This window comes from Berkeleyomyces rouxiae (assembly GCF_048999995.1).
Source record: "Berkeleyomyces rouxiae strain 22BRR77 chromosome Unknown BrBRR77_ptg000004l, whole genome shotgun sequence".
NCBI classification, from domain to species: Eukaryota; Fungi; Ascomycota; class Sordariomycetes; order Microascales; family Ceratocystidaceae; genus Berkeleyomyces; species Berkeleyomyces rouxiae.
This window is the reverse complement of record NW_027396494.1, coordinates 2,088,657-2,102,416: the sequence shown is the minus strand read 5'-3', so window position 1 is coordinate 2,102,416 and position 13,760 is coordinate 2,088,657. Positions and strand designations below refer to the sequence as shown.

The following is a 13,760-nucleotide window of genomic DNA, read 5'->3' as shown; positions in this document are numbered from 1 at the left end:
CAACGTCTATCAGAGCACCCGTGCTCAGCACATCCCACGACAACCTCATATCCGTTGATCAACTCACGATCTACACAGACCAACTTGCGCCATAAGCGCATCCTCATAGGTCGCCGACCTTCGGCGTTGTGGAAAAGAAGAGTGGGGTAGGTCTCATGCATAACCCTTAGCATGAGCAGTGTCAGGATAGCTATTCATGACAGTTAGGCCGATATCGCTGTAACGCGACATATCGTTGCCTGTGTGTCTTGAGGGATTTTCAGTCTGCTGCTGCAGTGTTGGTTTATCTCGTGAACTAACATCCGGTTTGATAGTAGCGTCTGGTAACGTTGAGTTACGTATGTCCCCACTTTCGGTTATCTGTGATTTTTTTTTTTTTTTTTTTTTTTTATTCATTACTCGCATGGAACCTGATAGGGTTATGGCGAGGTGCAGTAAATCTACACATAGCAAGGTACAATAAAACAACATCCAAACTCCAGCAAAAATCAACGACAAAGGAAATACGTCGTGTTCGACACAGTAATTTGTCCAAAGACACAAGCACCAACTCCTCCTCACTCCTCAACTTCCTCCACTCTCCTCACACCACTACTTTCTCTTCTCCCCACACCTTCTACCCAGGCCTTCGTGCAAAAACCCGTCTTGCGAACAAACTTCAGCAGCACCTCGGTTCCGTTATTCGTATTGAAAAGCGTCGGAAGATCTAGCGGCTTAGGACTCAATGCCATGGCCATCTCTTGACGCTCTGCAGAAAATGCGGCGCAGTGCAGCAGCACATGCTCAACGCTCTCGCTTTCATGTTCTTGACAACGGCGGCACCGGTCCGAGTCCGTCTTCTTGATGAGCAGCAAGTAGGGCAACAAGTTGCCTTTACCCACCTTCATCTGGAAGTACGCCGAGGTGAGCCATCTTGGTCCGGAAACCTTAGGCGCCTTAGCACGGAGAACTGGATCACCACCGATGGTACGCAGGTAGTGCGAGCCATGGGAGGGACCAGCGGCGGTGTCTCGCTCAAAAGCCCAGAGAGTCTCCCACTTGTCCATGGTAAACCTCCTAACCCTAGCGAAGACACTGCCCAGTGAGCTGAACTTGCGTTCATCATCACTCTCGAGAGCCTGGCGTGCAACCGCGTCTGCAATCTCGTTCCCCGCTATGCCCATGTGCCCGGGACACCACATCACCGTGACTGGCGACGTGAATGTACCGAGGACGCGGCGGGCCTGCCACGCGAAGTGGCCGTGCTTGCGGAGCCGCGCAATGGCAGCTTGGCTGTCGACAAACACATAGCAGGGGCGAGCTTGCTTTGTTATTTTTTCTGTTTTGGCGAGGAGCGTGAGTGCCTCCACGATGGCGGCGCTCTCGCAGTCTGCAACCTCCACATCTTGCAGTCGATGACTGACTTTCGTTTTGACTTCACCGGTTTTGGTATCGACCACGCACGCTGCAAGTGAGCACCTGGAGCCTTCTTTGGAGCCGTCCGTATACACGGTGACGGCATCGTTCGGAAGTCTTGACAAGAACTGGGCATGCCTGACGGCAGCGTCCTCCTTGGGTCCAGGGTCGACGACGATGGAGATGCGGTCGGTCAGTGGCGGCTGCCAGGGACTATCCCACTCCTGTCGGCGACGTTCTCGTCTCCACATGCCTGCCACCAATGGCTTCAACTCGCGCATGATGCAGCCGAGTCGAGTCTTGACACTCATGTTATGCCCCAGGAGAGGCAGGTCTGAGTCATCGGGGGCAAGCTCGTCCTTGTCGGGTTGGGAGGCAACACGGACGGGATGGTTGCGTTGGAGGCGGAGAGTGCGAGCGGCGTAGGCCATGCGTGCTTTGGCAAATCTAATCGAGGGGGGCGGGAGGCCGGCCTCGACTTCGACGGCACGTGTTGGTGAACCGCGGAATGTACCTAGGATACGGGCGGCAGCTTGGCTTTGCAGTTTCTGGTATACCCTTTGCAGACTGAGCTGGGGTTTTGACGGGTCATACCAGAGAATTGATCCGTAATCGGCGACGGTACCCACACAGGAGATGTAGAGCTGACGGAGTGCCGCGATGGACAGTCCACGCGTGTTCGAAGCGAGCCGAAGCAAGCCGCGGAACGCGATCTCAGCCTTTTGGGTCCGTGCCTGGACGTGCTGTTTAAACGAAAGTCTGTTGTCGAAATGGAAACCTAGCCACTTGACCATCTTTTGGGGACGCACAGTGACATCACCTACTCGGACAGTTTGGGAGGCCCATTTTGCAGCATCGGTGTAGTGGATCAGCTCAGTTTTGCTCTCTTCAAACTCAATGCCGTAGTCGCGAGCCTTGGCCCGCAGCTCCGTCACGAGTTCTTCGAGAAGCGCCGCCGAACGCCTCGGGCTTTTGGACGCCACGGTTACGCTGAAGTCGTCTATATACGACAGCTGAAGTTGTGGTGTGTCGCCGGCCACCCGAGCCACTATATGCCGAGCATACAACAGGAAGAGTAGAGGACTGATGGGGGAACCTTGGGGGATGCCGATGTTAACCGGGGTCATCGGAAACGGCTGACCCTCGATGTGCAGGCCGACAGTACGGTCCTGGAGGAACGAAGCAACCCATTTTCGGAACACCAGGGGAAGACCGAGCTCACGTAAGCTGCGCATCAAGCAGGGCTTTGACACGTGGTCGAAAGCGCCCTTGACATCAAGGAAGAGAGTGCTTGGAACGAGCTTCATCTCCTTGACCTTCTGCAGGTGGCTGACGTATACGAGAGCGGCGTCCATGGCTGAACGCTGTTTGCGGCCTCCGAGTTGAGTGTCGTCTAGAAGCGAGCTGTCATGGCAATTAGCGAGGTACCCTAAGCGGGTCGCAAAGACTTTCTCGAGCACTTTGCCTAGACAGTTGAGCAGTGAGATGATGCGGTAGGACTTTACGACTGAATAATCAGCCTTTCCGTCTTTCGCGAGCACAATCCCAGTAGCTTGCTTCCAGAGTGTGGGGTGTATTCCGAGGCGAGACAGGGCTTTGTAGACGGAGAGAAAGGGCGCGGGATGGGCCTCAAAGGCGATCTGGATGATCTTGGCGTTCATGCCGTCGGGCCCGGGTGCCTTCTTGGCGTTGGCGGACATGATTGCCTCCTTGATCTCGTGGTCTGTAAGGTCAGGCCAGGGGTATATGCTTCGGTCGGTGTCGTTCGGGGGGGGTGTCGTGGGGGGTGTCGTGATGGGGGTCGTGATGGGGGTCGTGTGTATCCGCAACGTCAGGTCGGGGGTCGACACCTGCGCTAGACGTAGCACCCAGTAGCGTCAGGAAAGCCTTTTCCTTCTCCTCGGGGGTATTGGCTAACCCGTCTGGCCCCTGGATGGGGGGAAAGTAACTCGCCGTAGCTGGCTTGGTGTATTTCCAGGCTGTGTAGACCTTTTCGTTGTCAGCGTCAGAAAGAAAGGTAGTCCAGTGAGTAGACTTAGCATCTTCGACAGCATGGGTGTACTTGTTGCGAATCGAATGAAACTCAACCAGCGACAGCCTGCCTCGTCTGTATCTTCTCTCTGCGCGCGATGCGGCCTGACGTTGTGATTGTAGCTCGGGCGTCCACCATGGCTTTGCGCGGGCACTGTGCCTCTTCACTGACATGCACCTCTGACAAGCAGATTGCAGGGCCTCGGAAAGCAGTCGCGCCATTGCGTCACCGTCTGCAGAAATCTCTGCCAGGGACAGCTGAAGCTCAAGGTCGGCCTGGCCAGCCAGCCATTCCTTGCGAAACAGCGACCAGTCGGCCGTCTTGGTGTTGAACGCCGGGTTACGTGTTAGGGTTTTGGGTGTGGTGGTGCTGACGTAATCAAAACTGATGGCCCGGTGATCGGAGCCCGTCTCCTGAAGATACCTCCAGTTCGTAAACAGGCCCGGTCGAGACCGCAGGGAAAATGCGAGGTCGATCACCGAGGTCGTGCTGCTGTTGACGTATGTGCCGCCGTTGCGTTCAACGTAGTCGTCGTCGACAATCAGGGTGGCATTCTGCGACATCAGCCAGTTAGCAAAAGAGTCAGCTCGTGGTTCGTGGGGATGCTCTCGCTGGGAATTCCACCAATGGTGATGGAGATTGAAGTCGCCGAGAAGCAAAGTACTGGTGTCAATATTGCGCGATAAAAGATTGGTGCGCTCAATGGTATAGGGCCGGGGTTGGGTCTCGGGGACAGGCTGCACAGTCAGCTGGCGTTCGTTGTAGACATTGAGAAGCGAAAACGGCTCCGACGCAAGGATGCGCAGGGTCTGAATATCACTCTCAGCATCGCCAAACTCGAACAGCACAGAAAACGGCAGGCCTTGGCGGACGTAGGTCAAGACCCGCGGGCGCAAAGGCATAGCCTCGAGATTCCTAACATTAAACGGCACAACCAGGGTGAAGCCCGGCTGCGTCAATGTTCTATACCCAGCTTTGAGTTTTATGGTGTAAGGCTCCTGGATGCAGACAATGTCCGCCTTTCCGGTTGCAGCAGCCTCAAGTATTGTCTCATGAACAGCCTTCATTTTGTGCACGTTGTGCTGAAGGATGCGTAGACGTTGTCCGGCCGTAGGGCCCTCTTTCATAGGCGAGGGGGGCCGTCTGTCGTAGATTTGCGGTCAACGTAGGGCACTGCTGGGACAATAGCGCCGCCAACGTTGACGTTTTTGCCGACACACTTGTCGTAGTCAGCCTGGGTCAGGGCCTCGACGACCACCGAGCCAGCCTGCTTACCCTTGGCAGGGACCACAAGCCAGCGCAGCGAGTCGGAGATCTTGACGCCGTTGAAGTCCGCCATGTCCTTGGGCAGCTCCTTGAGACTGTCGAAACCGTCTTCAATCGGCACGCCGTGGATGACAAAGCAGAGCTTTGACGACTTGTGTGTTCTGGAGCCGGGAGATGTGGCGCGCGTGAACTCGCAGGCGCCAAAGCAGGACAGCTCCTTGACCACGCGCTGCAGATTGGAGGTCATCAATTTGACGGCCTCACTGTCCACAGCGTGCAGCAAGATGTTGCCCGCCTTGGTGCGCTGGACCGCAGACACTGCAGTCTTGCCAAGAAGGCGGTTCACCGCGTCGCGCACGCGTCGCTGGGGCAGCGCGCTGGCTCTCGACTCGGGTGTGGTGACAATAACGACGGCCGTTTTCTCGCGAGGGGCAGTCGTGGTGGTCGTGGTGGTGGTCGTGTTGGGGGCGGGGGTCGTGGTTTTGTCGGCAGCCTTCTTCGGCGCGCGCTTGGCGACTACGGTCCACGTGTCGGGGGACTCAGTGGGCGCGTCGGCATCAGCCATAGCTGTGTCCGGGGCGGGAGGCGCGGCGGCGTCATCGGTAGTAGTAGTGGCGGTCGAGGTGGTGGTCGAGGTAGTGGTGTCGGGTGTGCTGGACTGGTCGCCAGCGGTGTCGATGACCATAGCATCAGCCTGGTCAGTGGCGGCGGTTGCGGCGGTTGCGGCGGTCGCAGCATTTTTTTTGGCCTTTTTGCCGCGGCGTCTGCGCTTATTGGCCTTAGGCGCAGGGGTGGCGTTTTTTTTGCTGGCACGGGGCTCACTGCCCAGGACAGAAGGCGCGGCTGGCACCTCAGGTGTCTGCGTCGCAGCCTCGCTGTACGCAGCCACGGCTGCAGCCTCGTGTGGTGGCTTGGGGCGGGCAGCCTTCGAGACTTCCATCTCAACCAGCGTCTTGTGGTCGTGGCGCGACATTACGACGAGCCCGCACTCGTTGCCAAACTGGCGCAGGATGCGCATCAGCTGGGCCTCGGAGGCTGAGTCCTTGAGGCGTTCTAGAACAAGGAAGACCTCGTTCATGATGGCGGCGTTCTGCTCGTCGCGCCGGCGCTTGCGCTCCAACATGAGAGCAATCTCTCGGGCGCGCTTCGCCGGAATCGTCTGGTCGTTGTTGTTGTTGTTGGTGTTGTTGGTGTTGTTGGTGTCGTTCTCATCGCGCTGAGCCTGGCTGAACACGAACGGGCTCCCATCCAGTGCCTTAGGCGTCGGCGTTGTCGCGTCCGAGTCGCGCGAGTCGGGTGTCGAGGGAATCTCAACAACCGGCGCATCTTCAACACCTGCATCGACTTTCATCGATGAGGTGACGGGCGCATGCTGCGACGGTGAACGCAGCAGCTCGTCGTCGTCGGAACGCGGTTCCTGGCTCGCCATCTGGGCGAAACTCAGCCCCAGGCGCGTCGTGCGGCGCGTTTCATCGCGCGCGGTCGGTTTCTTGTCTATTTTGTTCGATGCACTGCTCGAACTAGTCTTGGAATCAATTGAGCTGTTGCTCAGAGTCGTTTTGGTGAGTTTTTCTGTCGATTTGGCCATTTTTGCAAAAGTTTTTCCCACGATGAGTTGATAGTCTGATAGACGTTGTTCTGCTGCTTATCTGTGATTTGGTTCTAGCTTGGGAAGATCTCTGTTGTCAGAATCTGCAACGCCTTAAATAGCGTTGCCTTCTGCCCCGTGTGATCAGGTTAGCTCTTGCTCCCCAAGCTTAACAATCACATACACCCCTTTTGCCATTCTTCTTTGTATACTAGTTTATAGTATCACTTCTTCGATAGTACCTTCTTCTTTAGTACTATATCTTTAATTATCACTTGTTTCTTGATAGCCTTCATTGCATCAGTACCTTCTGTCGTCTTCGTTACCTCAGTGTTCCTGTGATTGTTTATTCCCTTCCGTGTGTTATAAGATCAATTAGTTGAGTGTGCCTCTTTACCTCAAACCGACCATACGACCTAGAGAGTTCTATCCTCTCCTCCCGGCCGTATATCCGCGCAGGCCTGACTGTCCACCTCTGGAACCTATCATTGTCCTGAGTCGTTGGCTTTCTAGAACCCTAATGGTTTCCTTGGGCCCTATCCGTAATAGTTCCAACGTTTCATCAACCATGTTCTCTCCCGCTGGCTTGGAATATCCTGCTCCGCTTACCTCGATGATGTAGTGATTTACAGCTCTGACTCCCGCGAACACCACCGTGACCTTGTCCGTCAGATCATCCGCGCTCTTGGCGATGCTGGCCTGCAACTTGATTGGGACAAAAGTGAATTCGAATCCCCGTCCATCAAGTACCTCGGCTTCATTGTTGAACCCGGCTCCGGCATCCGTGCAGACCCTGACAAAGTCAAGGCTATCCAGGAATGGGAGGCTCCCACGTCTGTCCGTGGAGTTCGTAGCTTTCTTGGGTTCGCCAACTTCTACCGCTGTTTTGTCCCCGAATACTCCACCGTCGCTGCTCCCCTGACTCTGCTGACCAAGAAGGATCAACCCTTCAAGTGGGAAGACGAACAACTCCGTTCGTTTGAAGCTTTGAAGAAGACCCTTGTCTCTGCCCCGCTCCTTGCCACCTTTGACCCTGACCTCCCCACCATCGTTGAAGCCGATGCTTCCGGCTGGGCCCTGGGAGGTTCCCTCAGACAGCAAGGTGCTGATTCTCTTTGGCGTCCCGTTGCCTACTTCTCGCGAAAGCTTAGCCCAGCGGAAGTCAACTATCCTATCCACGATAAGGAAATGTTGGCCATCCACTCCTGCCTCCGCGCCTGGCGCTCCTACCTCGCTGGCATCCCGTTCGAAGTACACACCGACCACCAGAACCTTTTGTACTTCCAGAAGCAAAGAACCCTGTCAGAACGCCAACGCCGCCGGGCCCATGAATTGTCCGAGTTCGACTTTCGGTTAATTCATCGACCCGGCGTTACTCAAGTGACCTCCGATGCCCTTTCCCGCCGCGACCAAGACCTGCCCCAAGACCTCTCCGATGAACGCCTCCAGTCCCGTGTCCACCAAGTTCTCCGCCCTGACGGGCCCGACTTCGTCATTGCCGCCGCTGTAAGGGGCCAAGTCGTAAAAGGACGTAGAAGGGCAGAAACAGATATATTGCGATGGAGAGAAGAAGAAAGAACTAACTAAAACTAGGAGAGAGCAGTAGCTCTTTATACTGCCTGGGTAGAACAACTGAGGCCTACCTGATTGACCCAAACGTGGTGAGTCATCGGGCGTTCGGATCAAGGCCGGTTGGGCCACTTGTATTCGGACCGTCAGTAGTCGGGCCTTTGCGGATTCGGACCACCGACACTCGAACCACCGTTGCTCAAGCCACACCGGCTTCAACTCGGACAATCAGGCAAAGCCTTGACCCGGGTCTCCCAGACCCTAACACAAGCCACACCGGCTTCAACTCGGACAATCAGGCAAAGCCTTGACCCGGGTCTCCCAGACCCTAACATCAGCCTCCTTCTCTTTCTTCCCATCCTCCCATGGCCGTGTAACACAAGAAAAGAAAACAACAGGAAGGTGGACACCAACTGAGAACAACAAAAGGGAATAGCAAACAACAAGCAACTAATCATCCGTAAACGACAACAGAACGAACAAGGAGTGGAACAGACAGTGGAAAAAAAAAAAAGAAATGTCAAAGGAAAGGGAAATAGACCCTGTGCAACAACCGTGTGTAAGGCTTTACGGTCTAAAGGAGAACGCTTTTAGAACAGCAGAAATAAATTAAGAAACAGATGAAGAGAAAAGACTAATGTACAAGAAAACGGGCGGAAACAACACTATCTATATACACGCGGTAGAGGCATGACGCGTACCCTTGACAACGGCGGTGTGCACACGGGTTTGGCAGGCGGTGAGTAACGGCGGTATGCAAGGCGGTGTGGACGGCGGTGTAAACGGCGGTGAGGGCGGAGCCTGAGCCTACCTCGATCCATAGATCGTTACAATCGCCTCCTCCTCCCTCTCCTCCGGGGGACTACTGGCAACTTCCAGGGGCACTCGTGGGTCTGCTCGTATCTCTCAAGGGCTGCTGTGTCTTTGACGTGTGACAAGGGTTCCCACGTTGGCTCTGCCCATCCAGTCCACTGGACGAGTACTTGGTGACGGTTGTTGGCGGTCTTGTGTTGCAGGATCTCATCCACCAAGTGTTCACCGGCGACTAGGTCTTCAGAGGCTTCTTCGGGTGCGATCGCCGGTGGTTCATGGTGTAACAGGACTTGGGAGGGCAGAGGGTCATCACGGGCACGGCGGACAAGGCTGACATGGAAGACAGGGTGAATACCGGTGGGCGTGTCGAGTTTTACGGCGTGTGTGCCAACGATTTGGATAACTCGGTACGGCAAGGCAAGCCAGTCGAGTGTCTTCGAGGGGCGGATGGTGCGCACGTTGCGCAGACGCAGGTAGACTCGGTCGCCGACTTTGAAAGCTTCCGCTGCCTGGCGTCCCCGGTTGGCATGTCGTTCCTGTGTTTCGAGGGCGAATGCCATGGAGGCCTGGGCGAACGCGGTTGCGTCGCGGTGCTTGGCGAGTCAGTTGTGGCCGGCAGTGGCGGGGGAGACGGTGGAGCCTGGTTCGTGGTCGGTAGTCATGTCAAGGGGGTCAATGTTGTAACCGTGGGTGAAGAAAAAAGGGGAAAGGCCAGTGGCAGTAGCGGTGCGATTGTTCAGGGCGACCTGGGCTTGGGGGAGAAGTGCAGCCCAGTCGTCTTGCAGGAAAACAGTGAAGGCACGGAGGTAGGTCTCGATCTCCTGGTTGGAGCGCTCTTGGGCGCCGTCGGTCTCGGGATGGAACGCAGTGGAGAGGCGGCGGGTGATGGAGAGCTGGCGACAGACTTCTGTCCAGAATAAACCGGTGAACTGGGGACCTCGGTCGGACGTGATGGCGCGGGGTAGACCATGGTGGGCAAAGACGTGTGTGATGAAGGCTCTAGCTACGTCAGAGGCAGTATACGATTTCAGCGGTATCAAGATTTTACTCTTTGACAGCCGGTCTGTAATACCTAAGATAGTAGTGCAGCCTTCGGACTCGGGGAGGCCGACGATGAAATCCATGGCGAGTTCTTGCCAGGCGCGGTCTGGGACGGGCAGGGGCTTCAGGAGGCCACGCTTCTGGTCGCGCCAAATCTTGCTTTTACCGCAAGTGTCGCAGTTACCAACGAAGCGGCGGACATCGTCAGAGAGGCCAGGCCAAGCGTAGGAGCGGCTGACTAGATCACGGGTTGCTGATCCTCCAGGGTGACCGGTGAGCGTGGAGTCGTGGACTTGCTGGATGATACGAGTGCGGAGGGGCTCGTAGTAGGGGATCCACAGGCGGTCACGCCAGAGGAGACGGGTGGCGGAGTCGAGGGTACACTCGCTGATCTGCCAAGGAAGGCCCCACTCGTTGGGGAACGAGCGGGCTTGTTCTTGGACAGCTTGTCGCGCTTGCCAATAACGTTCGTTATGGGTAAGTGCCGAGTGCCAGAGGGTCTGGAGTTCCGGGTCAGCAAAAGGGGCATCTAGGGCAGTGTCATGAATAGCTATCCTGACACTGCTCATGCTAAGGGTTATGCATGAGACCTACCCCACTCTTCTTTTCCACAACGCCGAAGGTCGGCGACCTATGAAGATGCGCTTATGGCACAGGTTGGTCTGTGTAGATCGTGAGTTGATCAACGGATATGAGGTTGTCGTGGGATGTGCTGAGCACGGGTGCTCTGATAGACGTTGTTCTGCTGCTGCAGAGTTTTCTTGTTGCAATTGCCATTGCGTGCTTAGGTGGGGGTTGTTATCTGGTTCGATTGTTACGAACCTGTTACGTCTTGTTTACACGAGACTTATCTTTTGTTCGTAGTTAGATGTTGATTGTTTCTAGCTTGGGAAGACAGAGTTTTGTCAGGAGCGCCGACAACATAAATATCGTCGTCTCCTGCCCTGAGTTGATCAGGTTTACTCTTGTTCTCCAAGCTTAACAATCACATGCACTTGCTTACCTTCTTCTTCTTCTTTATACCATTCTGTTCTTGCTTTCTTTGCAGTTCAACCTTTCTTCTTCTTTGAAGTGTGTGATTGTTCCTCCTCCTTCCTCTTTGTGCCGCTCTATTCTCAGAATAGCCATCTAAGTTGTGTGTTGCCTCTTCATCTCAACCGACCATACGTCTTAGCACTCTGTCTAACTGACGTCTTCCTCCACAGGCCCGACTGTCCACCTCAGGAACCTATCATTGTCCCGAGTCGTTGGCTGTACCCGGAACCCTAATCCTTTCTTCGGGCCCTATCCGTAATAGGCAGCGTGGTCGAGGGTCAGGGTTCCTTCAGGGTCTTTTTTTTTTTTTTTTTTTTTTTATTCATTACTCGCATGGAACCTGACAGGGTTATGGCGAGGTGTATATTAATACTATACACGAATCAAGGTTTAACGGAATCTCAAACAAGCTAGCTACTACACATAATATACTCCAATCCCCTGGCAGGGAGGCAGTTACATCTAAGATCCCACAAATATAATCCCCAAGTTATGACAGAAAGGAAATACATGAATAGTTTTTGGTATGAATTTCCAACGAGCAGCACTAACCCCAAGTGCCCCAGTTAAGGTTGACTGCTCGTAGAAAATTGGCGTCACTGGTAGGAATCGAACCTACGACTTCTCGGTAGCCAACCGAAAAGCCTTGCCAGGTGCTATACCACTGCACCACAGCGACTTCAGGGTCTTTGTCAGGCTCTTTAGCCCAAACAGCGGCGGCAATGACGAAGTCGGGCCCGTCAGGGCGCAGAACTTGGTGGACACGGGACTGGAGGCGTTTATCAGAGAGGTCTTGGGGCAGGTCTTGGTCGCGGCGGGAAAGGGCATCGGAGGTCACTTGAGTAACGCCGGGTCGATGAATTAACCGAAAGTCGAACTCGGACAATTCATGGGCCCAGCGGCGTTGGCGTTCTGACAGGGTTCTTTGCTTCTGGAAGTACAAAAGGTTCTGGTGGTCGGTGTGTACTTCGAACGGGATGCCAGCGAGGTAGGAGCGCCAAGCGCGGAGGCAGGAGTGGATGGCCAACATTTCCTTATCGTGGATAGGATAGTTGACTTCCGCTGGGCTGAGCTTTCGCGAGAAGTAAGCAACAGGACGCCAAAGAGAATCAGCACCTTGCTGTCTGAGGGAACCTCCCAGGGCCCAGCCGGAAGCATCGGCTTCAACGATGGTGGGGAGGTCAGGGTCGAAGGTGGCAAGGAGCGGGGCAGAGACAAGGGCCTTCTTCAAGGCTTCAAACGAACGGAGTTGTTCGTCTTCCCACTTGAAGGGTTGGTCCTTCTTGGTTAACCGGGTCAGTGGTGCGGCGATGGTGGAGTATTCGGAGACAAAACAGCGGTAGAAGTTGGCGAACCCAAGAAAACTACGGACTCCACGGACAGACGTGGGAGCCTCCCATTCCTGGATGGCTTTGACTTTGTCAGGGTCTGCACGGATGCCGGAGCCGGGTTCAACAATGAAGCCGAGATACTTGATGGACGGGGACTGTTGGGGTTGCACCCTTAAGGACCGACGGAAGCCCGACACCAACACTAACGGCGTATCCTCGAAGGACTAGTCCGGCGCTGGTACGGCAAAACTAATGCCAGACCAGAACCAAGACTAACGGCACTTCCTAGAGGAACTAGTTGTCGTCGCCGCCGATCGTCGGTTGCCTCCCTTTCCAACAGGATAAATAGTCGCATTGTTTCTACACCATTTAGAGAGTTTAGTTTTGTTCTTCAATTCGAGATCTTTGTCCCTCTGTGTCCCTTTCTGTGAAGATCCAGCTTAGCGTAATCACACCTTAACATCATCTCGAATTCTCAAACCCCCCTTTCCCTTTTCCTTTTTTTTTTTTTTTTTTTATTTTTCCTTAAGTCACTCTTATCTTTCCTTTTTTTTTACTTTACCGCCGACCCGACGAGGGATCGAGATATATTTTTACTTTTCTTTTACTTTGCCATTTGAATATCCACAGCGGCCAAACCCTATGGCCCCAAACTATTTTGCACCCTCTGACGACGATTCTTCCTTCCACCACAGCTTCCGAGAAGACAGCATACTACCAGAAGTCCCCGGTGAGCCAGAGGTTTTCCACGAAGCAACAATGGCTCACAATAACGAAATGCAGGGACTCCCCAACTCCGCCCCCGCGACCCCAGTGGTTGTGCGAAACACCTCCTCCGACCTCCGCCCGGTCCGTTATGACCATACGCGGCCTGATCTCTACCCAACGTACCGGTCATACGTGGAGATGAAGTACCGCTACGACCACAGTCACTTCAACGGCGCAGGAGGGTTCATTCTGCACTGTTACGGTCTGTTAGCCGACAATGCCTTGCTCCAGGCACAGACCTACATTGCCCGCATGAGCCGCGATCCATCGTTGGAGAACGTGGATAAGTTCCTGGAATTCTTGGACAGCTGCTTCGAGGACACCTCAGCTTCCCGTCGTGCACTCTTGGAGCTGCACACCCTCAAATGCCGAGGTGCCTCTGCTCCGGAACATTTGGCTCGGGTCAGTCGGTTGATGCAGATCGCTGGCTGCTATAGACTGAGCCACGAAGAGCGCATAATGAATCTGAGGCGCACCCTCCCCGGGCAAGTGATGTCTGCCCTGGCTGGTTTCCCAGACCCCCCAACCTACGAACAATACGCACAACAGGTGCTTAATGCCTGGCAAAAACTCGACGAGTGTCGGCATGCCCACCCTCCGAGGAACCCTGCCCGGACGTCCCAGTTCCGCAATGTCCCGGCACAACACTCCCCTGATGCCATGGACTGGGCGCCCACCCATAACAGTGCCCCCCGTCGTGCCAAGTGGGTCTCCAAGGAAGAACTCCAGTCACGAAGAGCCAGAGGACTGTGCCTCCGTTGTGGCGCTGGTGGCCACATGTCCCCTAACTGCCCATTCGAGCGTGCCCGCCCCCCGGTACAACAGAGTGTTCGCGCAGCCACGAACCTCCCTCCTCCTGTACTCGAAGAAGAGGGCGAAGAATATTACGAGACCGCCGAGGAGGACTCGGGAAACTGATCGC

At 55.0% G+C, this 13,760-nt stretch overlaps 6 protein-coding genes across 6 annotated transcripts; 2 read left to right on the top strand and 4 right to left on the bottom strand.

Moving 5' to 3' along the window:
* Positions 1 to 557: 557 nt before the first annotated feature.
* BROUX77_004805 (uncharacterized protein) lies at positions 558 to 4,494 on the bottom strand (the record flags this gene model as incomplete). Its single annotated transcript, XM_073749608.1, has 2 exons — positions 558 to 3,250; positions 3,345 to 4,494. 2 exons carry the CDS (start codon positions 4,492 to 4,494, stop codon positions 558 to 560), a joined length of 3,843 nt encoding a protein of 1,280 aa, XP_073605262.1.
* Positions 4,495 to 4,550: 56 nt separating this feature from the next.
* BROUX77_004804 (uncharacterized protein) lies at positions 4,551 to 6,281 on the bottom strand (the record flags this gene model as incomplete). The annotated part of the gene is made up of 1 exon (XM_073749607.1): positions 4,551 to 6,281. One exon carries the CDS (start codon positions 6,279 to 6,281, stop codon positions 4,551 to 4,553), a length of 1,731 nt encoding a protein of 576 aa, XP_073605261.1.
* Positions 6,282 to 6,801: 520 nt separating this feature from the next.
* BROUX77_004803 (uncharacterized protein) lies at positions 6,802 to 7,917 on the top strand (the record flags this gene model as incomplete). Its single annotated transcript, XM_073749606.1, has 3 exons — positions 6,802 to 6,829; positions 6,904 to 7,787; positions 7,909 to 7,917. The coding sequence occupies 3 exons, from the start codon at positions 6,802 to 6,804 to the stop codon at positions 7,915 to 7,917; spliced, it is 921 nt and encodes a 306-aa protein (XP_073605260.1).
* A 1,348-nt stretch (positions 7,918 to 9,265) lies between these two features.
* On the bottom strand, positions 9,266 to 10,273 carry BROUX77_004802 (uncharacterized protein; the record flags this gene model as incomplete). Its single annotated transcript, XM_073749605.1, has 1 exon — positions 9,266 to 10,273. One exon carries the CDS (start codon positions 10,271 to 10,273, stop codon positions 9,266 to 9,268), a length of 1,008 nt encoding a protein of 335 aa, XP_073605259.1.
* A 1,013-nt stretch (positions 10,274 to 11,286) lies between these two features.
* On the bottom strand, positions 11,287 to 11,769 carry BROUX77_004801 (uncharacterized protein; the record flags this gene model as incomplete). The annotated part of the gene is made up of 1 exon (XM_073749604.1): positions 11,287 to 11,769. One exon carries the CDS (start codon positions 11,767 to 11,769, stop codon positions 11,287 to 11,289), a length of 483 nt encoding a protein of 160 aa, XP_073605258.1.
* Positions 11,770 to 12,712: 943 nt separating this feature from the next.
* On the top strand, positions 12,713 to 13,756 carry BROUX77_004800 (uncharacterized protein; the record flags this gene model as incomplete). Its single annotated transcript, XM_073749603.1, has 1 exon — positions 12,713 to 13,756. One exon carries the CDS (start codon positions 12,713 to 12,715, stop codon positions 13,754 to 13,756), a length of 1,044 nt encoding a protein of 347 aa, XP_073605257.1.
* Positions 13,757 to 13,760: the final 4 nt, after the last annotated feature.